Below are 23,307 nucleotides of genomic sequence, written 5' to 3'. Positions count from 1 at the left end.
AGTCCCCAAACAATTAAGCCTTTTAAAAACTTGCTTCCAGAATGTAAAAGAACTATTACCATAAAAATAAAGAATACAGGTAGAAAGATGTACAGGATTAACTCTGAACAATATTTGTCTTTTTGTTTACTGAAATGCAACAGTCAACAAATTCAGTTTGGTTGTGTCAAACATCAACTAGGTGAAAGATTCCACCCAAATTGGAGAAATCAAGCAATATTAAAGCAGCAACGTTTTTCATTTAAATTACCATATGGAAATGGCTATAGCCCTGAGTATACATATTGTGAATTGATTCACAAAGCAGTACGGGAATCATTTTGAAAACTTTTTCTCAGCCGAACATCTAATATGTTAAGCCATTTCTAAATGAAAAAACTTCAGTAAAGAGGCAGGAATAGAGCATGTACAAATGAAGTAGTCATATGTCTAATTTTCATAATTCAAATCCTGCTAAACCATCACCAAATGCAAAATAGTAAAACATTTTCTTTCCACTTTTACAGAGCCACTGAATCTGTAGCAACTTCATTGAATTTAAGCACAAATCAAGTGGCTTCTTTCTTCCTTAAGGCTCAAATGGTAAGACAAGCTGAAAAAGTAACAGAGGATACAGTATTTCTTCATTAAGACATACACAAAATCTATTTTAAAAATCAATTTCAGAGAGACCAGGAGGCCTGAAAAAAATTCAAGCTTATTTTATGATATTCATACATTATACTAGTCCCACTGGAAAAAGCATCTTGCAGACTTGAGTAAGCCATTGGTGGTTTAAGATTAGAAAAAAATAAATTGTATCTCAGTGATCTGCATTATATTTTCCTGAAAAGTTTAGCTTGTTTGCATGGGAAGCTCAATGTTATTTGAAAGAAAAAGAATATGTATTGCTGTAACACAAATTTACCTGAAAGCCATTAATCTAATTTAATTCAAGAAATCAAAATGCTGTACATTTCATAGGTTGGAGAGCATCAAAATGAAAGGCCCACCTACTTTTATTTATTCTATAGTTTTTTGAAAATCAGTGCAAGCAAAACCCACATTTCCTATTCCAACATTAATTTGTTAAGACTCAATCTCAAAGGATTTTAACAAGCAGTTTTCCTGAAATCTCCTTTTAGAGAAATGTCCCTTACTCCCATGATCACACTTGATTCTTCATTTCTTAATAGCAAAATATAATCTGAGCAGTTTACACCCAAATACTTTAATAAAACACCCACACTGTGACAAGAATGAGACTTTAATCAGTTTTAAGTGGAGTTTTAACACTAAGAGATAAAGGGTTGTTAAACACAACAACAAATGGACATCTGATTTGTATGAGGCATTATCCTGTACATGTCATATTTTGTTGTTTTTGTGTATCCTCAGTGCATAGCATTACACACAGAGCCACTGTTGCACAGCACAATAGTATCTGAAGAGGCTGAATCAGAGTAAGGCTGCTTGACAGACTCAATTTGTGTGTGTGTGTGTGTGTGTGTGTGTGTGTGTGTGTGTGTGTGTGTGTGTGTGTGTGTGTGTGTGTGTGTGTGTGTGTATATTACACACATATACACGCTATATGAAAACAGACTGAAAATTTGAACTGGCAGAGTAAAAGGCAGCTCTGCCAAACTGCAGTTAAAGCCCCTTTTAGCACACAGTTCCACCCCTTCCATCTGCATGCATGACACATTTAACAGTATTTAAAAGGTAAACGAGGCACTTTGTGGCAACCACAGGCATCGTTAACATATTGCACAAATTTGCTATAACTAAACATGGAACTTGCACACTGGCACCCTATTTTTATTTTTTAAAGCTGAAACGTTTGATGCTGTATGTAAACTCCACTTTAGTTTACAATTTGTGCCACAGCAAAGAATCTTGATGCTATTTATACAACCGCCCTTAAATAACTGTGGCAAAACATTTCGAGTGGGGCTACAGATGACTACGGATGGTACAGGGCCTAACAGTAAGCTCTTATGAAAGTGATGCCTTCAAGTAATTTCAGACATGTAAGCTGCTGCACATCCAAGAGTTTAAGTATACAGTCCAGAAACTCAGAGATTACCTACTGAATGCCTTTCAAGCGAATTATGAATACTGTCATAAATAAAGTTTTAATAAGGACTCAAAAACCTTTCAGTCATAGTAATTCTTGTCAAGTTCTATGGGGATGGTAACTGAAATAAAGTATAGGAGAGTACGTATTTTATATATATATATATATATATATATATATATATATAAAAAAATAAAAATGCCATTTTTCCATTTCCAATGACTACACCATAAAATGTAAGCAAGGCTTCTCAAAAACAATGAAACATTCATAATCAAAACCCTCATTCAGACCTTCACATTCCAAAGGAAAAACAACAACAGTGCAAAAGCCCATTATAATGTCATTATTTCCATTCTGGCCATCAGTGTTACATACTGGAACCGCACAATTTAATTTTGCTATCATGAGCCCAAAAGCAGGACATAGAACAGTGTCAAAATCAAAGTATTTTAAAGCATTAATATTTTTGTTTATTAGCCAACATGACTTTCAATTGCTAAAAGCAGACATAAGGTGAAACATGTATCAAGGCATAAAGTTAAGGGTCTGGTCTTCAGGTAGCCATTGCTGCTGGCCAATTTAACAATGGGAATTATGAGTGCTGGACCAGCATTTTTGTTCTGTTAACTTATAAATCCTATAATAGCTGTTATAAGTTTAGATCATGAATTTGACATGCAAAATTAACCAATAAATATTGAAAAAGCATGAGACACCTTTGTTTATCAAAATTTGTCTTTTTACAATTCATACTCTGTTAGTGCTGTTGTACTGAGTCCTATGGATCCCAGATTCATCTGATAACTAGATAAGAACACAGCTAATAAACAATGTTGGCGCCAGTAAGTTAATTAAAATTGGACTTTACACCATAAAGCGTAAATTTTGGGGTAGATATTCCAAAAGTTTGAAGGTCATAGTGTATTTTATAGTGAATAGAATTTAAAAATTTCTTCATATCTGTATTCAACGGTAGTTGTACTCCGTTAAATTATCTGCAGTCTGGGCATGTCAGTCATCATAATATGCAGAAGTGAAGCTCATCCCTCGTCCTGGCTATATCCCTATGAAGGAATGATACAACACTGCCAGTTTGGATATCTAATTCTTTTAATAGTAAACAACAGATAGAATATTTGGGACATGTTCTACTTTTAAAAAGTACACATCTTTATATCTGTGCAGTGTTGAGAATTTATTGCAAGACTGGTTTCCATGTGTAATGTCTCTTATTAAACATTGTAGGTACTAAGTATTCAAGTAAAATTCCCTAACAGTTAATGACATTTAAAAAAAAAAGTGTGCAAAACTGCAAAACTCATTGTAATGAATGTAATAGAATGTGTAAGGTCAAAGGGGTGGAAGGGCTGACAGCTGTTTGATTGAATAAATGCATCCACAAATCTTCAAAAAAAAAAAAAACAAACAAACACACACTAACCTGTAGAATCTCAAATTGAAGTTTCTCGTGCACCGTTATAAAACATTTTATATTTAATGAGAAAAAAGCTCGCAATGCAGCACATGAAGCATTCACAGCAGGTATATGATTGAAAAACTAATAAAATAAGTGTAAGATGTTGACTGATGTATGTACTAATAGCATCTGACTTTCAGCACTGGCCTTGATTACACAGGAGATGGAGCAGCCATTACAATTGAGAAAAACATTTAATAATAAATCATTGTCTTTTTTAGAACAATTGTTTCAAGCCCATTTTAGGTTGATAGCCTCCACATTTGTATGGTTAAGTCATTGTTGCTGTGTTTCTTATCTGTGACCCCATTATTTTCATATCCCTTCATTTGTGGGTCTTTAGATGTTGTGGAAGGTTCATTCCTGTACCCCTATATGGAATCACTCCCTCTAGCTGCCTTTTCTAGCACCATTATGCTTAAAAAAAATAAAATGCACAAACAACAAGCAGTGACAGCGGCCAATTCCTCAAATGTCCAGGATTAATTACTGCAGCATGCTAAAGAAAGGTGCATATAAGTAGCCGGATACGGTACATAGTCCAGGGTCCAGCATAATGTATTCCTTTCAGAGCATTTCTTTCCATTCCCCTATCCAGAATATATGCATTAGAATGTAGTACAACCCTTTAGAAACTTCTCTTAGCCAACTGCAGACTTATCTGTTGCCACTTAAGTGCAAAGAAAGGGGCAGGATGTGAACCTGTATATCAGAAAGCTTTTTTTTTTCTTCCCCCAACTACAGTTGGTGACAGAACACAAAAGGAAAAATTCCTACGCATACACATCAGATCTGTCTCCACTTTTATAAAACTGGAATAAAATGGGAAAGTGCCATCTTTATATTTCCTAATTGAAATTTTAATGTCCTTTTGACACAAAAAGGCATATACATAACATAGCTACGTAACCTTTTTCAACTGGACAACAAGTGTCAAACCCTGTAGATTTATAGGGCAAAATAAGATTGGTCAGGAAAGAATTGTTCCTATAATTGGTAATCTGACACGATGTTCTATTGCCATTTGAAAAGGTCCTTTTTCAGTTTATTCAAGTTTGTCTCTTTGTGGTTTTTTTTCCCAGATAAAAAAAATATTCAGACTTTTGTAATCTGTGTATGTTGATCTTCATCAAAAGGTTCATTCTCTGGATCAGAGTCAGTGGTGTCAGAATATCTATAATGATCAGGTTCATTGTCACTAACGTCCGGTGTTACTGAAGCGGAACTGCTAGCCTCTGGATTTGATGGCTCCTCTGTTTTTGTGAAAAATAGCTTCACCTAGGAAAGGAAGAAAACAAAAAGTTAAGAGTCTGAACTTTTCTTTCTTAAAGTAGTGGTGACAATACAGGCCAAGCCTACACTTGGAAGGCTTTGCTTGTATAGCTATACCGACAAAGTGCTTCTAGTGTGGACACAGTTTACACTGGAGGGCTTATTCCAGGCTCTGCCTAGTGAAATAAGTTAAGCCAACAAAAGCACAGTATTGCTGGCAAAACTCAATCTACCCTGGGGTTTTTTGACAGCATGGCTATGCCAGTCACAAAATCATACCCCTAATCAACACAGATATAATAGCAAGTTTGTAGTGTAATCTTGATGATAGTATTGGCTTTAGAGATTGCCAAATCATATAGGTACTTTAAAATCATTCTACCACGTTTGTTTAAAAACCTCTATCAACCTTAAACATCTGGTATACAAAATTCCAAGTCCCAAATCTAAAACACCTACGAATTCTTCAGTAGCACAAATGGTAAGAGTCATGAACCTATGTCAACAAACAAGTACCTTAGAAAGGGACCTTTAGGAGCTCCCATCATCATAAACATTAAGGAACACCCAACAACAATCACTATTGTGCCCTTTGTAGCACTATTAATTACTCGCTACCAATTATCCTTTTTTTCCTTTACCCATCTTTATACAATTTATATATCAGTGGGTATTAAATACTGGTTAAAACAGATGGATATTGTAGTGATGTTTCCAAATAGCAGAAGCATCCTCAGTTAAAAGTAGACTTATGGGTAGAAAAATAGTATATAGAAATGGCACCTTCTTCCACAAATGCACTCCCCATGTGGATTCAGTCATGTCTGTTCACTTAAAACAAGGTTGAAGACTCTGAAGTAGACAGTGTTAATTAATATAATGACAGTTATGTTTACATTTGGGAACTGAAATGAATCAATTTACTAGACTCGGTTTAAGTACAAGTGGTTCTGTATGTGCATTAATCATTTGTACTCTGAATCACTGCAGTTAGCCGTATCACCACCATTCTTTAGCACTCTTCTAAACCTTTTCGGCTGCAATACCTCCTCTGTTTCAAACAGCTCCCAGAGCAGTAGATTCCAAAAGACTTTGCTAAAAGCAAGTTAATCCAAACCATATTTGGTACACATTGTTCTGTGATCCCCCATAATTTTCATATTCCTTCATTTGTGGGTCATTTGCAGAATGTGTGTGTGTGTGTGCGCGCGCGCGCAAAAGTTTTATAAGCAAGGCAAGAATACCAAAGGGTTCTTGGAACCAGACATTTCTTCAGTGGAGACAAGGAATTGAAACAAGCTTCCAAGTGACATGAACAGAGTCAGATTACGGAACAAATGCTGAGACAGGGAGTATGCAATCCTGCACACCAAGGAACTCAGCTCATCCAATATTTGGGGTAGAGATGGTGGATCCACTTGTCAGCCCATGAAGAGGAAATACAAGCAGCACAGAGACTATTATATCCCTGAGGTTTCCTACTTGCTGCTAGAGTGGATCGGTAAAGTTTGCATGTTTTAATTTTTCAGACCATGACCATATTGATAAATTTACACAGCATAAATTATGAAAGAAACTATTCAGAATTAAAGATAAGTTACAATTTAAAAAATGTTTTAACTCCTGAAAAAATCAATAATAATTCTTTTGCAATAATTCCAATATCAGTTACTGAATGTTTAAGTTTCTGTTTTTAAGAAGCGACATATCCAGAGATATTACTTGCCTCAGTCTAGAAAGTTATGTAACAAATGGTTCCTAGATTAACATGTTTTGATACTGGTGGGTGGGTGTGTGGTGTTAAATAACTACATGCAGCCCTTCAAAATTCTGTTTATTCTATGCTCTTTAAAAAATACTGACCTTGAAGTTTGGAGAGAAATATCTGTTGGCTTTGTCTTTATTTGCCTTGTCTAGATCATTTTTTGTTAATGTAAGGATTAGATATTCTTTGTCATTATCTGAGCGTTCTGTGCTGAAAATACCATCAAGTTCCTGATCTCCAACTAGACTTCCATTTTCTACTTTGTCTGAATTTTCATCCAGTCCTATGAAGAATGTATTTACCCAAAAGTGAAACATTTTTTCCTGTGGGAAAAAGCAAGCTTGCTTTAGTATTTACGGATGGTATATTATCTTATTTGAATACAAGCATCATCTGGTTTTTAAAAATTGATGGAGTTTAACAATACCAAACCATGAAAGCCATACAAATCTAGACAATCTTCATTGGTACATTCAACTGTCAGGAAGTAGACTTTCATTAGTCTTCTTACATAAGACACAGATCTTATCTATGTTAATCGGCACATGGATTTTCCTCAGGTAATCAAATTTTTTAAAAGGGTCCTTCATAAATCAAAAAGGCTTCAATAACTTAAATGGCCAAATCTACAAAATGGGAGATTAAAAAACTTAGTACAAATAGTAAAAAGTGCCAAGAAAATAGTTACCAGGCATATAAAACAAAATTTTATTTGGTATACAGACAATCCTTACCAGACTACCTGGATCAGTAGCACTGATCGTCAGTGAAGGACATCTGTTTTAATATTTGTAATTTAGTTAGTTTTCCACTCAACAGAATGTTTTGCTTTTCTTAATTTTATATGAAAAGTTGTGGTAAGAAAGAACACTTCAATACTGAAAATAACTGAAAAGGATTAAATTTTATTCCCTCACGTAGATCACCTAAAAGCAAGCATTTGCTAAAATGGGGAGGGGAGGGAGAGAGAGAGAGAGAGAGAGAGAACAGGAGGTCAGCCCCTGGAAAAGGTATTTGCAGACCTGAAAAGAAAGGAAAGTAATATCAATGTTTACTGAGATGCCCAGTTATATTTGCTGGCATATCTACTGATCAAATCAAGGTTGAAACGTTTTCTCTTAAGCATTCCAAATAATCCACCTCTGATAGTTACCTGCAAAAAAAGTATAAACCAGTTTATCCTGCACTGCAGTGTTCCAGTGTGCACATGAAAACAGATGTAAATATTTAATCCAAGGCTCAGACTGATTTGTACATTCACTGATGTAACATACAACTAATAAGTACCGATAATTTATGCTCTTGATTTTAATTAGAAGTGTTGTGGGATACTATTGCAGATGTCCATTTTTTCACATACACTCCTAGGCAAGCAGAAATAAAGGTTTTTGTCCTTTACTGGGTTAAATCTCTGAAGAAAGTTAAGATACTATTAAACAACCTTTATAACCCTTAAATTTTATTTTTATATATGATATATAATGATAGATAGATTAGATAGATGATGTCCATATCTGGTTTTCTCCTCCATACTGACCAACCAATACCAGATCTTCAATGCCATTAATGTCTAGGTCCAGACTCTCTCCAAGACTGCTTCTCTCCCTGAAACCCACCATGACAAATGGATTTTACCATCTTCAGAGCAAAAGGCAGAGCAATTTTTAACATTGCTACAACCCTTGCCACAATAGTTACCCTGAAGAATGACCTCACAAAACTGGTGGCGGGGGAGAGGGGTGATGGTCCACAAAAAAGCAATGGACTTAAAAAACAAACCAAACATCCGGTGGTGTTATACATGAGTAGAATAAGGATTGGACTCCTCCTGAAGAAATGAAACTATGCCCTGGTCTACACTGGGGGGGGGGGGGGGCGCGGAGTCGATGTAAGGCGCATAGCTGAAGTTGACATACCTAGATCGACTTACTGCGGCGTCTTCACGGCGGTGAGTCGACTGCCGCAGCTCCCGTCGACTTCGCTTGCACTTCTCACAGTGCTGGAGTTCCAGAGTCGACAGGAGAGTGCTCGGGGATCGATGACTTGATAAATCGACCCCCCAATATATCGATTGCTACCTGCCGATCCGGCAGTTAGTGTAGACCTACCCTATGTATTTTTATTAGTGCCCGTATAACATGATGGAATCAGATTTGTTTCTAACAAACAACAACAACAACAACAAAATAGCCCAACCCTTCCAGACCACACCACAGTGCTCATGATTTGGAAGGGTTGGGGGTGGCACAGTAGCTGCGGTGGCTCTACACCAACTCAGCATTCCTTATGCTGCAAGAATTCTTCACAGGCTTTGTATTCCATCTCTGCAACTGCTTCATTACTATTTTACATATACTTATGCATAAACTCAACCTCCCGTGCATGTGTGTATATTCCTGCCATTATTGAGAGGATATATCCACCTTCAAGGGAATTTGAAATCAAGGGCAGATTTGCAAATCCTTAACTGGGAGACAGGTGGCAATGATGGTCAAAATTGCCTTTATGTATAATTAGCTGGAGATTTACCACTGTCCTCTAATATGTACCTCACTGACATCATCTATGCCTTTGTGGATCTCCCAACTGGATTATTGGAATGCACTGTAAGTGGAGTTAGCCTTGAAGACTCAATATATTGCAGAATATGGATCCCCACTCAGTCAACAATATCAAACAAGTATACATCATCCAAAGGCTGCATTCTTTTTCTTTAGTTTCCAGGTGAAATTACATCCAGAAATCCACAACTTGAAAGTCGCGTGTTGTCTGGGTCCTGCATACTGGACAGAAACTACATGGCCAACATTTTAGATTAGCTGAGGTGGTTGTGAACAATCACTAGATTAAGATGTGTGAACTGGGGGCACATCACTCTTGGAACCTAGGAACTAGGTCCACTCCCCGATGGTCGCTCTGAGCTCAAATCTACTGAATCAGGCTTTATGCTATGCCCTGATGGCTAGAGCCGTGTGCGGATACAAAAATTTGTATCTGCATCTCATCCATGATCTACATAAATTGTCCGTAGATGCAAATATCCACAGATATTTGTGGATTTGCAAGGCTCTGCTAACAGCTCCACAGGTCACCCCACACCAGTAATGCAGGGCTATGCTAAACCTCCGACCACCGCCCACTTCTCCCCAAGGACCCCTGGAGTACCGTCTTCCCTGCTCCAGGCAGGGAGGCTGTATTCTGGGCCCTTGTGTGCAGCACCACCCTCCCACTGCAGGGGCTCAGACACCTCTACGCAGCTGCAATTGCTCTAACACACAGCTGTGCTTGGCTCACATTCTCTTCTGGGAGTGGTAGTTTATCTCCTCCATCCAAGCAAGCAGGGGACAACAACTCTCAGAATGCCCAGTGGGCTATTGTTGCTGCGGCACGATTCAGAAAGTTGAGCGGGAGCTTGAGGCCTGGGTGACAGTTGCTCTGTTTGGGTGAGCGTGTGCTGCAGAGCCCTGTGCAGATACAGAATTTGTATCTGCACCCGAGCCACGAGCCGCAAAAATGATCTGCAGATATACGTGGGTATAAAGCTGATATCGGCAGATTTTCATGGGCTCTACTGTGATAAACTGGAGTTGGCCAACATCTTTAATCCTTTGCCTCTGTGGGTGGTAGGGCTATTCAAGGAAAGTGTCCATTTGACTTGTTAGTTTTCAATGTTTTTTTAAACATTTTTTATCCTGTACATGTCCTTGGAGCTTTTAAAATAGGCAAATTAAAAAAAAAAAAAACCAAAAAACCGTAGTCTTCTTTCTAGAATTGCCGATGGAAAATATTAATTTTGACATTCAGTGTCTACACAGTACTCTTGAAAGATTAAGAGTGCTATGTTCCCACCACTTTTAAAGCTAGGGTCATTTAGCAATCCCTATTCTTTTAAGGGATTATTTAACAGTCACATAACTTGACAGGAAAACCCACTTCCATTTCTTCAACTGCACAGAAGGCAATGCTCCCAGAAAGGTAAGGCAAAGGTAAGGCCAATAAAAATATATGCTTGAAAAATGAACAAGACCAGGTCTGGAGTAGGTATCTCCCAAACACTCTGAAGAAAATTGATGCAAAGAAGTCATTTAGTATCTCAGCAGTGACCTTATCTTCCTTAATTGGTCCATTTAAGGCCTGGATGCAACAGACCCTTTTGCAGGCTTCCTACTTCCAATATACAGTAGGATCTCAGAGTTATGAAACCTCAGAAACTGAGATTGTAACTCTGAACACAACGTTATGGTTATTCTTTCAAAAGTTTACAATGGAACATTGACTTATCACAGATTTGAAACTTTACTTTGAAGAAAAATGCTGCTCTTTTTTTAAAAAGTAGTGTACATTTAGCAGTACTGTACTGTATTTGCTTTTTTTTTTTTTTTGTCTCCACTGCTGGCCAATTGCATACTTCTGGTTACAAATGAGGTGCGGGGGTACCTGGTCAATTCGTAACTGTGAGATTCTAATGTACTTGAAAACAAAGTAGGGGCAAAACATCATGAAAAAATTCAGTTGACCAAAAAGGGACATTGTGAAAAAAATCTTCTTGGGTGAAGGGAGAGTGGCCTCCACCACCTTGAAAACAAGATCTAAAGCATGGACAGTCTGAACTGGAATTTTCTTTGGAGGCCAAATGTAAGCAATGATGCTTTTCTTCTAAATCTGTGGTTACAAGACTATAGAACAACCTTGAAAAAACTGATGGAAGCATTCTTGAAGCAGGCAATGGTAGAGGTCTTGCTAGTGATCAAGGCTTTACATGGTTTTTAGTTTAAGGCAAGTGGGGTTGTAAGCTGCAAAATGTTTGCCTTCCTTCTCTGTTCTCTCCCTTGTCTCCCCCCTACCCCCATCCCATATCTTTAGTATATGAGCACTTACTTTTTCTTAGTTTCTATCTCCAGGAATAGAACTATATTAATTAGCTTTACAGGGTCTTGTGTATACATATGCATTTGTGTGTTCATAAATATTAAATGTGTGTGCAAAGAAACTGAGGAAAGGTTAAGACAACAGAAATTTTGTATTTCTCTCAAAGCTGTCAGTTTTATGGCCACTGTTACCGCTTCTGGGAGTTCCATAATCTAAGTGCAAGCTCTATTAAAGATCAGTGTCCTGCACTCACCAACGGGATGACAGTTTCATGGGAGATCATGGCCATGAAGAGAGGTAACTTGTGATTTAATAAGGGTAAAATCCCATGGAGGATTATGAGTATCAGCAACAGAGGGCTTGAACTGTTTTAATGGGAAGCCAGTGCCCAAAGGAGAGTACCAATGAAGAGTTAACAGCCACCTGTGTTGCTGACTTTTGTATCTGTTGGAGCCCTTTCAGGTTGTTTTGCTTTATATACATATAAAATTGGTTGCAACAATAAAGCTTGTGTTCACTACTGTGGCCAGCTTTGTTTCAAATAGTATGGACAATGAAAGATGAAAGTGGACATTTATATCATGCTATTTAGGCATCCAATAGCACAGAAGAAATGAAAAGCTGAGGACTGATTTAGTAATCAGAGCTGATGCTCTTGATAATGGAGAATGCTAGAGAGGCTACAAGTTGTTCAAAGTCTTTCCCTCTTTGCTATCTCCTTTACCTTGCCTGGGTTCTGCTTTAGCCCACTGCTGAATTTAGCTAAGTACTGAGAAAACTGGGAGTTTGCTATCTACATCCGACATACAAGTTGCTCTGCTGGGTGTCTGCATACTGCTGGCACTTCAGCTTGTGTTGTTTCACCAACTCTCAGTGGACTGTTTAGATCTGAATACTAAGTGGAAGATTACTGAGCCTTATGGGACTCCATGTAACAGAGAGTTACAGAACTCTGGAGTTGAAGGAAGTGTTGCCATGACTAATGGAGTTTGGTTTGTTAGGAAGGATATGAGCCATTTCAGGAGTCTTCTGCTAATACAGCAGTTTCTTAGAGCTGGGACAGGAGTATTTGGTAATCAGTAGTATCAAATGCCACATTGGTGGCATTTACAGCGCTGAAACTTGCTGCGCTGGGGGGGGGGGGGGGGGCTGGCTGTTTTTTCACACCCCTGAGCGAGAAAGTTGCAGCACTGTAAATTGCCAGTTTAGGCAAGCCCTAAGTCTCCATTGCTCTATACAATGGTGTCATTTACACCCATGCCACAAAGGTGCAAAATGCTACCAAAAATAAGAATAGTAGTGCTTCACACCCACTGGTATTAATGGCTACACAAGGCGTAGAGCAATCAAGAAGCAGGGATGAGAGTGTCTGAAAGCAGACCATGGTGATTTCTCCTTGCAGTGCAATGGGAAGAGGTTTTCCGCCAGATACAGGAAGCAGTCTCACCAGGGAAGTGGGTCTTATTTCTTGGCATAGAGTTTTGTCCTCCTTGGTTCTCAGACTCAGACTTTAAGGTCAGAAGGGATCACTGTGATCCTCTAGTCTGATCTCCTGCACATTGCAAGCCATAAAACCTCACCCACACACTCCTGTAATAGACTGCTAAACTCTGGCTGAATTACTGAAGTCCTCAAATTATGGTTTCAAGAGTTTAATTTACCAAGAACTCACCATTTATACTAGTTTAAACCTGCAAGTGACCCGTGCCCCATGCTGCAAAGGAGGGCGGAAAAGGGTTCTTGGTCTGTGCTGAAAAGAGTGCTGAGAAAACAAATATCTAAGCATGGATAAGTGTGCCATGGAACCTACAAATTTAGTACTGTAATTGACTGTGCTGGAAGGAAGCACAAGACTAACAAGTTACCCAACAAGAATCACTAGAATCCTGAAGCAATAGCAAATGACATGCTGGACCTTGTGGGGAGCACCTTGGCTGACCAGAGGCAATATAAACATTCACATCAGTTTGAAAGGACAGCAATTATACCAGGGAGCAGCAGACATGAAATGACCAGTAGGGGGCCTGGCTTACATTTAAACCTTCACCCAATTGCTCTCAAAGGTTTTCAGCTTTTTTTTTTTTAAGCTAAGATTCAGGCATGAGAACTGTGTACAGATAAGGTTTTTTTTTTTTAATTAAAGTTTATATTTAAAATAGAATCTTAAAAGTGTAAGAGGAAATCACAAGATAAACCTAGTAAGACAAGGATACTGCTCCTTCCTATCTCTGTTTTATTTCCCTTATGACCATCTTTCTTAGTCTAGGCTATACAACTGAAAGTCCCCTTGATGCTACTTTCTCCACACCTACCACTGTGCCTTATATTCATTACTTTTTATGTTCAGAAAAGGAATTTTAAACATTTCTAGAAAATGTCGATAGCTCTCTAAGCCTTGTATAGCATCTCCTGAACTAAGGTATCTGGTTTAACTGGTGAGGAATAAGAAATAGTCCCAATTAAATACAAAAAGTTTAAAATTCACAACAACTATTTGCAAAAAACAGTAAAAGAGTAGTACACAGGTTAACTACATTTGTTTGGAATGACATGCATAATTTGTTTGTAGCTTTGCTAATTATCAGTAATTTAGTCATCCACAAATTTAGCTGATAAAACCTTTACATCCCACCACAATGTACTGCATACATGTTATTCAAAAACATGAGATGTATGCATTTGGCTATAAAATGATGGCATCTTCTTGCTTTACAATCTCTTGCCTTCTTGTCTCCTAAGAACAAGATAATACTGGAGTAGTTTATGTTTTGTCTTAATTCAGAATCTAAGCTCCTCTGGACAGCGAATCTTGCCCATGTATTGTGATGTAATAATGGCTATCAATTAAATATAGAATTGATTATAAAAGAGTGAAAAGCAAGTGTTCCAAGATAATCTAACCGTTACCTTTTTCCCCTCAACTGCTCCCTCTCCTATACAGATCAAAAAAACCCTTATTTTACCTCTGTCTCCTGATAAGCATAAACTAAGCTCTCAGATGCCTGTTAGCACTTTAGATGCCTCTCCATAGCTTCTCTGAAAGCTAATTCACCACATAAGAGTGTGCAGGCATCTTTGAATTTTTTTTTTTTTTTTTAAAAAACAGGACTGCCTCTTTCAGTTACATATCCCCATATCTACGCTACTGTATGTATACCTCTCTAGCATAATTTCTACCTACCTTCCACACACAACATTCTTCTTTCAAAAGGGTTCTCAGACTAGTCAGCATTAATTTTATGGCAGAAGTCAGGATTTTGGCAAACAAGACATCAGAGGCTTCAACTCTGCCACTACCATCACCACTGAAAATAACTCCTAATAGACCCAAGCCCTACAACAGAAGCACCCAGTTTCCACTTGCACTGCACCATTACAATATTTTCCTCAATGGAGAGAACAAACCTTTTTCAACATCTTGTTCTGTTTGTGGAAGAATTCTACTTTGATATCACCGCACACTGGCAATGGTTGAGGGAATTCAAAGTACATGTATTTGTCTTCTCGTCTTGGGGGTCCTGAAGGGGAGGTAAATATCTTTACCTTTAGTTGGTATACCACAAACTGAGGATCTGCATAGTAAAACATAGAAGAGTATCATTTCACAAGTAATACCTTTTAACTGCAAAACCTGGGTTAACAGACTCACAAAGGGTTATCATTTGCAATACGTACAACAGATTTTAAAAGTATGTATTTAGAACTATCCAATGTGATATGGTAAACAAGAAAAACCACTTTTCTGAAAGATCTTTCAAAACATTAAAGCATAAAAACACTGCTTAGCAGAATCCTGTAACTCTTGTAATGTCAGAATTTCCACCTACGATACCATAGTAAGATGCTTAGAGGTTTATTCTACATTCTAATTTATAATAAAATTATGGTAAGAAGTGACTGTAAAAATGACAACTTCTTACTAGTTTGATCCCTTTGCATATTCAAAACACTTTTGTCATTAAAATAAGCAGATACTACTGTATACGTTTTCTACTTTTTAATCCTGTTGGCGCTGTAGAGCCATGACAGTTGTGCCAGAATAAACTGGATTCTATTCTGATTTACATGTAAACAGAACTATTAACTAAATTCCAATTACTGTGTCAAAAATGTGACTCAACAAATGTACAGACACACTGACAACAACAGGGCTATCAAATCTGAATTAATCCGACCCACAGAAACTTTACTGCTAGCGATGATCCATAAAACATTAGCAATTTAACTTTTAACTCAAGTTAAGTCTGCAGGGATAGGAGTTAGAAAAGCTTTTACACTTTTAAACTGAGCATATTTGATCTAGAAATTACTGAAAAAACATGAAATTCAGCAACTTTATCACAATCACTTTTAAGACTAGAAACACACTTTAGGTCAAATCCTATCCCTTAATATCTAATCCAGGCTGTTCATTGGGCATCTAAAGGATTGGGTGGAGGTGGCCAACCTGTGGCTCCGGAGCCACATGCAGCTCTTCAAAAGTTAATATACAGCTCCTTGTATAGGCACCAATTCCGGGGCTGGAGCTACAGATGCTAACTTTCCAATGTGCCGGGAGGTGCTCACTGCTCAACCCCTGGCTCTGCCACAGGCCCTCCCCCCCAATTCCTGCTCCCTCCCCTGACCCTGAAGTACCATCACTCCTCCCCCCCCCCCTCAGCCTCCTGCATGCCACGGAACAGCTGATCAGGAGGTGCAGGGAGGGAAGGGGAGGTGCTGAGCTGCCAGTGGGTGGGAGGCGCTGGGAGCAGGGTGGAGGAGCTAATGGGGGACTGCTGATGTATTACTGTGGCTCTTTGGCAATGTACACTGGTAAATTCTGGCTCCTTCTCAGGCTCAAGTTGGCCACCCCTGGGATTGGGGAACTAATCTTGCCCTTGACGGTGAAGCAACTTTGAATCTATTACTGCAGCCTCAGAATTGTAGAGTCTACAGCCACAGCACTCTAGCTACAGGACTGAATAGCCTAACACTTACAACTGCATCTCCTCGCTCAAACCCTCATATACAGGGTCTTCAAATCCTGCCACCACTCCCCTTTCTGCATAAAAGCCACATTGATCCTGCTGAGTCAGGGCCTCAGAACTCACAGAAGGGGTGGTAATATTTAGCTCTTTATGTCTGTTGAAGTTAATACCATCACAACAGGTACAAACTGAACAGAGATTCAAGAAGTAGTCAATTACAGGTTTGCTACCTGAAATGGCATTTAAAACCTCATAGAAACCACACTTTTGTGATGAAAAACACATTGTGGTATTTCAATGCATTTGTCTAATAATTCATTAACTCACCAGGAGTAGAAGTAATAGAGAAGCTTATCAAAAAGTACATGTTTAAACTTATATGCAGACTGGTAATGCAGAAAGCCATCTAAGGATAGTTTAAAAAAATCTAAGCATTAACTTTTTGCACAATGAGGCCTGAATTTTGCTGAACAGATATTTGCAAATATATCTGTGCAATCTTCACTACCATTTTGGTGGTTTCTCTTTTTTGTTTGCAGACAGCCTCCTCCCTTCCTGTTCCAAATCAAGCTAGTTTTTATGCATCTCTATAAAAACCTGCACTTGGTTACTTTTAAGTCTATGTATGTTTAGGTTGTATATTGCAATGGTATTAGTTTCAGTATATTGCCCCTTACAGTAATTCCAAAATGATGGAAAGCAACATTTTTGTACATTAACAGAATATGAATGCGTGCTACCATGCACTTATTACTTTGAAATTCAGTCTCACAAAGACAAAGGTGAATACAGATTTTCATTAAAGAACAACTCAAGTCAGCTGACAATTTGCTTTCCAATATACAGCATATTCGCAAACCAGACAGACTTACATTTGGCTAGATATGTTAGTTTATAAGCCTCTGAAATAAAAGACATTCCTTCAGAAAGAAGCAAATAGACATAACACATCCAGTAGAATCACATATTCTAGACTCCAATGAGAAGAAAAATGTCATGAGTTGGTTCAACAATCATGGGGGGTTTGTTGCATTTGAGAGTCTATGTACCACTCACAGAACCAAAACTTTATTTTTCAGCAGTAATTATTATTTCAGTAATGTTGCTGTGTTTTTAATTGACTTTTGAATAACCAAAAAAAAAAAAAAAAAAGTACTTTTAACTTCTCAACTACTTTAAATGTTTCCCAATTTAAAGTTTAATGAAACAGCACCGGTTTGTAAGGTGGTGTAAAACAAATCCTACACAGGCTACATACAACTCTTACAAGGATGAAAGAGTGCATAGCCCCCTCCTGAGAGGATTTGAACCCAACAGAGTCCAAGACTCTAAACAGGATTCTTTATACTGCTAAGACATCTTACTGCTTAAAAAGGTAAGTTGGTCCTGCTATGTAATGGCTTTAGTATGTTGACTCAATCGCAAGGAGCTACATAAGTAACTGTACACAAATTCAATTACCTATGAATTTTAGAAGATAAGATCCATTAATATGGAGTAAAGAGTACTTACTGCAAGTTCCGCCACTGAACATTGGAATTGTTTCAAACATCATCTTATGAAACAGCAGTGCCACTGGTCTATAATCCAGGTGATTCTTTAACAGGTAACTATAGTAATATACATAGCGTCTCTGACTGGGAATAGTTACTCCCTAAATAAAGAGAAACCAAAACTTCAAAAACAATCCAAACCATTAATTAGTATTCACATTAAGTGGTTCCTGCCTGTTAACTAAAGTCAAGCTAATAAAATCAGTTCTAAGTATAAAGTCACAGTGGACACAAGTTCAACATTTATGCATCTTAGTGGTAATACCATCTTCATTGCTGGAAATCAGAGGCTGGAAAAAGCTACCTCAAACCCGTTAGTCCAAAGCCTAAACCCACTAGCCAAAGAGGAAAATTGCCTCCAAACCAATTTCCTGGTTGGGGGTGGGGGGGGAAAGGAGAGGTGAAGGAGTCCTCTATACATTTTTTCCCCCTCTTTCCACACACCTGCTTTACCTTTCCTACAAAATCTTCAAATGCAGGCAGACCACATGAGAGGCAGTGAAACAGCATAACAGCACAGGGTCCAGTTTCTCTTACATTGTGCTAAAGGATTTTTCAATTCATGTACATATACGTTCTACAGGTGATACGAGGCAAAAAGTATTATGGAATGCTACCCTCAATTTTCTATACTAAATTAATATAAAAACTCAAAAGGCTTTAAGGTCCACAAAGCAATCTACAGCATGACGTTGCTTTTTAGAAAAACAGATTTCAATTAGTAGCAGCATATATTTAGTGGGAAGGCCACATGAACCACCTGTATTTTTAAAAAGTCTTTACAGGATTTATGCTCCTACAAGATTTCAAGTCTGTATTATGTTGTAGCCATGCTTGCTAACACCACCTATAAAATGATAGTGCCACTACTACTTCCATTATGAAACCCATTGCGAGAGGTTTCACAGAAATTAGAAGTGGAAAGATCTATTAGATTAGGCCAGCTAGCCCAACTCCTGTCACACTATAGGATTGTTCAACTACACTGCATTAAATATTTGTTTTGAGAAACTACAGTTGAAGAATAACTTCCCTAAACTGATTTAACTATTTTACAAATTTGAATGCAGCAATAAGTTAATCAAAAAATATCCTGGCTTATTCTTTTTGTTATTTTCCAAACAAAATTAGTGACAAAACATGGTCAATATTTTTCCTAGAGAATTATACAGTTCAAAACAATCTACAATATAGTAAGTAACTTACAGTATACAGATTCAGACAGAAGTAGTTCATATTAATATTCACATTACAATAAGAAAAAGCCAGCTATAATTTTTCTTCTGAGAAAGGCCTTTTGCAGGAATATGTATGTCCACCAACATTTTGATCTCAGTAACTGGTATGAAGCCGAACATGTTAATTTAGGAAACATCCCAACTCTGAAGAGGCATGCAGCATTTGGCCTGAAAGTACTTTCTGTAGGGCTGCTAATTAATCACAGTTTTAATTGCACTGTTAAATAATAAATTTCAGTTGATATTCTATTATAAATATTTTGGATGTTTTTCTACATCTTCAAATATATGCATTTCAATTATATACCCAACACAATACAAAGCGTACAGTGCTCACTTTATATTTTTATTACAAATATTTGAACTGTAAAACAAAATATTTTTCAATTCACCTCATACAAATAATGTAGTTCAATCTATTGTGCAAGTGCAATTTACAAACGTAAAAAAAATTGTGTAACTGCACTCAAAAAAAAAAAACCTTACACTTTTTGAGCCTACAAGTCCACTTAGTCCTACTTCTTGTTCAGCCAATTGCTAAGACAAACACGTCTGTTTACATTTATGGGAGATAATGATGCCCGCTTATTTACAATTTCTCCTGAAAGTGAGATCAGACATTCGCAGGGCACTTTTAGAGCTGGCATTGCAAGGTATTTACGTGCCAGATATGCTAAACATTCAGATGCTGCTTCAGGCTTCGGACACCATTCCAAAGCACGAGCTTTCAGGATGATGACACTCATTAGAAAATAGTGTGTTAATTAAATTTATGACTGAACTCCTTTGGGGAAAATTGTATTTCTCCTGCTCCATTGTTTTACCCACATTCTGCCATATAAATTTCATGTTACGGCAGTCCTGGATGATGATCCAGCATATGTTGTTCAATTTAAGAATACTTTAATTGCAGGTGTGACAAAATGCAAAGGTGGTACCAATATGAGATCATCAACATTCTTTGGTGGCATCCGACTTGGATGATGAAAATGAACATGCGTCAGTCCATACTACTTTGGATCAGTACTGAACAGAAGCCATCAGCAGCAGAGAAGCATGTCCTCGGGAATGGTGTTCGAAGCATGAAGGGGCATGCAAATGTTTAGCATATCTGGCACATAAATATCTTGCAATACCAGCAACAGTGCCATGCGAATACCTGTTCTCACTTTCAGGTGACATTGTAAATAAGAAGCGGGCAGCATGACCTCCCATATATGTAAACAAAGGTGTTTGTCTTAGCAATTGACTGAACAAGAAGTAGGACTAAGTGGACTTGTAGACTCAAAAAGTTTAAGGGTTTTTTTTTTTTGAGTAGTGTTATATAAGTAATATATAATATAAAGTAAGCTTTGAAGTTTCACACTGTTTTGTTTGAGTGCAGTTATACAAAAAAATAATTCTACATTTGTAAGTTGCACTTTCACAATAAAGAGATTGCACTACAGTATGAGGTGAATTGAAAAATATTTCTTCTATTTTAAAGTGCAAATATTTGTAATAAAAAATATAAAGTGAGCACTGTATACTTTGTACTGTGTTGTAATTGAAATATATTTGAAAATGTAGAAAACATACAAAAATATTTAAATAAATGGTATTCTATTATTGTTTAGTGCGATTAAAACCACGATCATGATTTTTTTTAATTGTTTGACAGCCCTAATTTTTGCCTTTATAAAAATGCTGCAAAAATAAGGCCTTTTACAACTCTAAATGTTTCAATATTACATACGATAGATTTTTTTTCCCTATGGTACCTGTACCTTGGATGTCTACAAGTAGCTGTCAGACAACTCAGTCTGATGACAAGTTTTTGACTTCATGCATTACCTCAACAGCTGCTTTAGCAGATCCATTTCTTAAAGAAGCTTTTAAATATTTTCCTAATACAAATCTGGACTTTGTTTAAATTCAGAAACATAACCCTTAGCTTAAAAATGACTAACATGCAGCTTGGCAGGACTTCAGAAAAGGGGAGCTACATAGAAAAATACATACAGATAGGAAAAAGTTTCCTCTTCTACTTATCTCCACTCTGGAACACACACTTTGTACAGGAATCTCTCCAATCCTTACCAAGACTGCTAACATTGAGACCAGACTGAGGGAGAAATAGTTATATGGTAACAGTTGATACTCTGAATGCTGTATCAACTTAGGCAGAAACACACTTGTTGAAGTAGATGGTGAACCCACCAATCTTGCCAAGTGGCAGCCTGGCACATCTCGGAAACAAAAATCAATTTTCTTTCAGCACAGACAGCAATTATTCCTCAAATTAACTAGGCTCTTATTTCCAAAGGACAGGGTCTTTATGCCTCTAGTCCTAACACACTGATATGTACACTAAGCTAAAGCGGAATATCAATTTTTTTTGCCTTCCTGAGGACCTTAAAGCAGAAGGAATAAAAAGCAGAGATTTGCTTAAGTGGTATAGTTTTATGGAAAAAAATACTTGATAATTTTAATCAAGTCCATGGTATGTCTGCTTATACTTATTGAAGAAAGTTGACAAAAAAAGAGGAGAAATCTATTAGGGTGAATTAATTTTAATCATGATTTCAATTAGCAAACAGGGAAACTTTGATTTAAGTTATTTTCCTAAAGAAAGGTTGATAATCATTACAACATGTTGATTTGCAACTAAATAGAGCCTTTGCACTAAATTTAGCGCTCCTGTTTGCTAACCAAGAGGACACACTATATCTATGCAGTTAAGTAATTAACCCCCATTTATTCAGATTCTTAAATTTTTACTTTGGTTAGAAAATTGTAAATGAAGCATTTCTTATTTACTATTTTTATTTGCATTTTTTGTTAAGCTCTATTTGGCTAGAAATTAAAATTCAATTAAAAGTGCATAAAAAGCATGTTTATTAATTAAATAAAACTACCTTTATGTGCTGGATACATTAGAAAAATGTTTATCAAAAAAGTGTTTTACATTTAAAACTAACGATTATTAAACAAAAGAATCTGTAGTGAATGAATTGAACTGTTTCTGGTCACTGTGCCCTTCAAAAATTTTAGAACTAGGAGATCTTCTCTCACACCTGGTTTTTATTCAGAGACTGGAAGAGGAAAACAAGCTTTCCTGCCTTTTCAACTCCCAAATGGTTTCTTAACTTTTATTGAACTAGTCAGCAAGCTGAACTAGTTGAATAACTGAAAAAGAAAATATTCTCTTTGTACCTGCAGATGAGGCTACTGATGTAAGAAAGCTAGTTTAGCATTTCAACAATCCCTGGTACCAGGTGCTTAGCGAGTGACTTCCACCAATGCAGTGGTTTGACTTTCTTTTAAGGTTGGCAACAAATATGTACAAAATATTTTTAATTAATTCAAATGATTAACAGATTACAATAAATTCAAGCCTTAACATAGGTTATCAATTCAAATTTAATTATAAATAGGTTAGTTTTAAAAATAAACTAAGATTTAAATAAAAAAATTGAATTTAAATTTTAAAATTTGATTTAAAAAATTGTTTTAATCCACCTTGATATCTAGATCATTCCTTAGAGAAGCTGGTGTTTTCCCAGTAGACTAGTTTATTGTATGGATGCTATGCAAGTGTATGCCCATAGAAGTAGATCTACTGAAATGTGTGCCATTTTAAAAGTCCATTTTAAAAATCACCATGTGCAATCAAGCCAGCTATTCCCAGATCAACCCCTGGTTGAAGCACTCCAGATCTCTTTGTAACTGCAATAAGGAGGAAGTAGATCTCCTGAAATAATTATCGACACCGAAAAGTATTGTTTGTATAAACACATTTTATGCTGAATTTTAGAAAGCATTATATTCGGGTATCTTAGGTCTAAGAGTAGAGGATACACGATAAACCCCTTTTCCAGGGGAACAGAACTACTGTGCTACCTTCTATCCACTACTTCAAACACTCACTTCTAATCTTTTGTCTATCCATTTTGGGGGCGGGGGGTGGAGGGAGGAGTCAAACTGACTTCAAGGTGGAAAGGGCTGACGGCCTGTACTTGTGGCATCAAGTTTTCTTTAGTGGGCTTAGACACATTCTACTGTCTTTGGAGCCAAAAGTATCTAACAACAAAGTTCTGCCCCAGATAACTGACAAAGAATCTAAAA

At 37.2% G+C, this 23,307-nt stretch overlaps 1 protein-coding gene across 2 annotated transcripts in view; it reads right to left on the bottom strand.

Annotated features, from left to right (window-relative positions):
- Positions 1-1,230: 1,230 nt before the first annotated feature.
- PTEN (phosphatase and tensin homolog) overlaps positions 1,231-23,307 on the bottom strand; it is a 67,052-nt gene continuing 44,975 nt past the window's right edge. Inside the window, exons 4-7 of one of the 2 annotated variants that reach the window (XM_038410650.2) lie at positions 17,922-18,063; positions 14,848-15,014; positions 6,672-6,896; positions 1,231-4,814 (exon numbers count right to left, since the gene is read on the bottom strand). In XM_038410650.2, the coding sequence (XP_038266578.1) occupies positions 4,632-4,814; positions 6,672-6,896; positions 14,848-15,014; positions 17,922-18,063 (717 nt within the window). In that variant the 3' untranslated portion in view covers positions 1,231-4,631. Of the gene's footprint in view, positions 4,815-6,671; positions 6,897-14,847; positions 15,015-17,921; positions 18,066-23,307 lie in introns of both variants that reach the window. The other variant, XM_043519131.1, reaches the window with a different exon arrangement.

The sequence above is a fragment of the Dermochelys coriacea genome, chromosome 7 (genome assembly GCF_009764565.3).
Source record: "Dermochelys coriacea isolate rDerCor1 chromosome 7, rDerCor1.pri.v4, whole genome shotgun sequence".
Lineage (NCBI taxonomy): Eukaryota > Metazoa > Chordata > Testudines > Dermochelyidae > Dermochelys > Dermochelys coriacea.
This window is presented reverse-complemented; position numbering and strand designations above follow the sequence as displayed.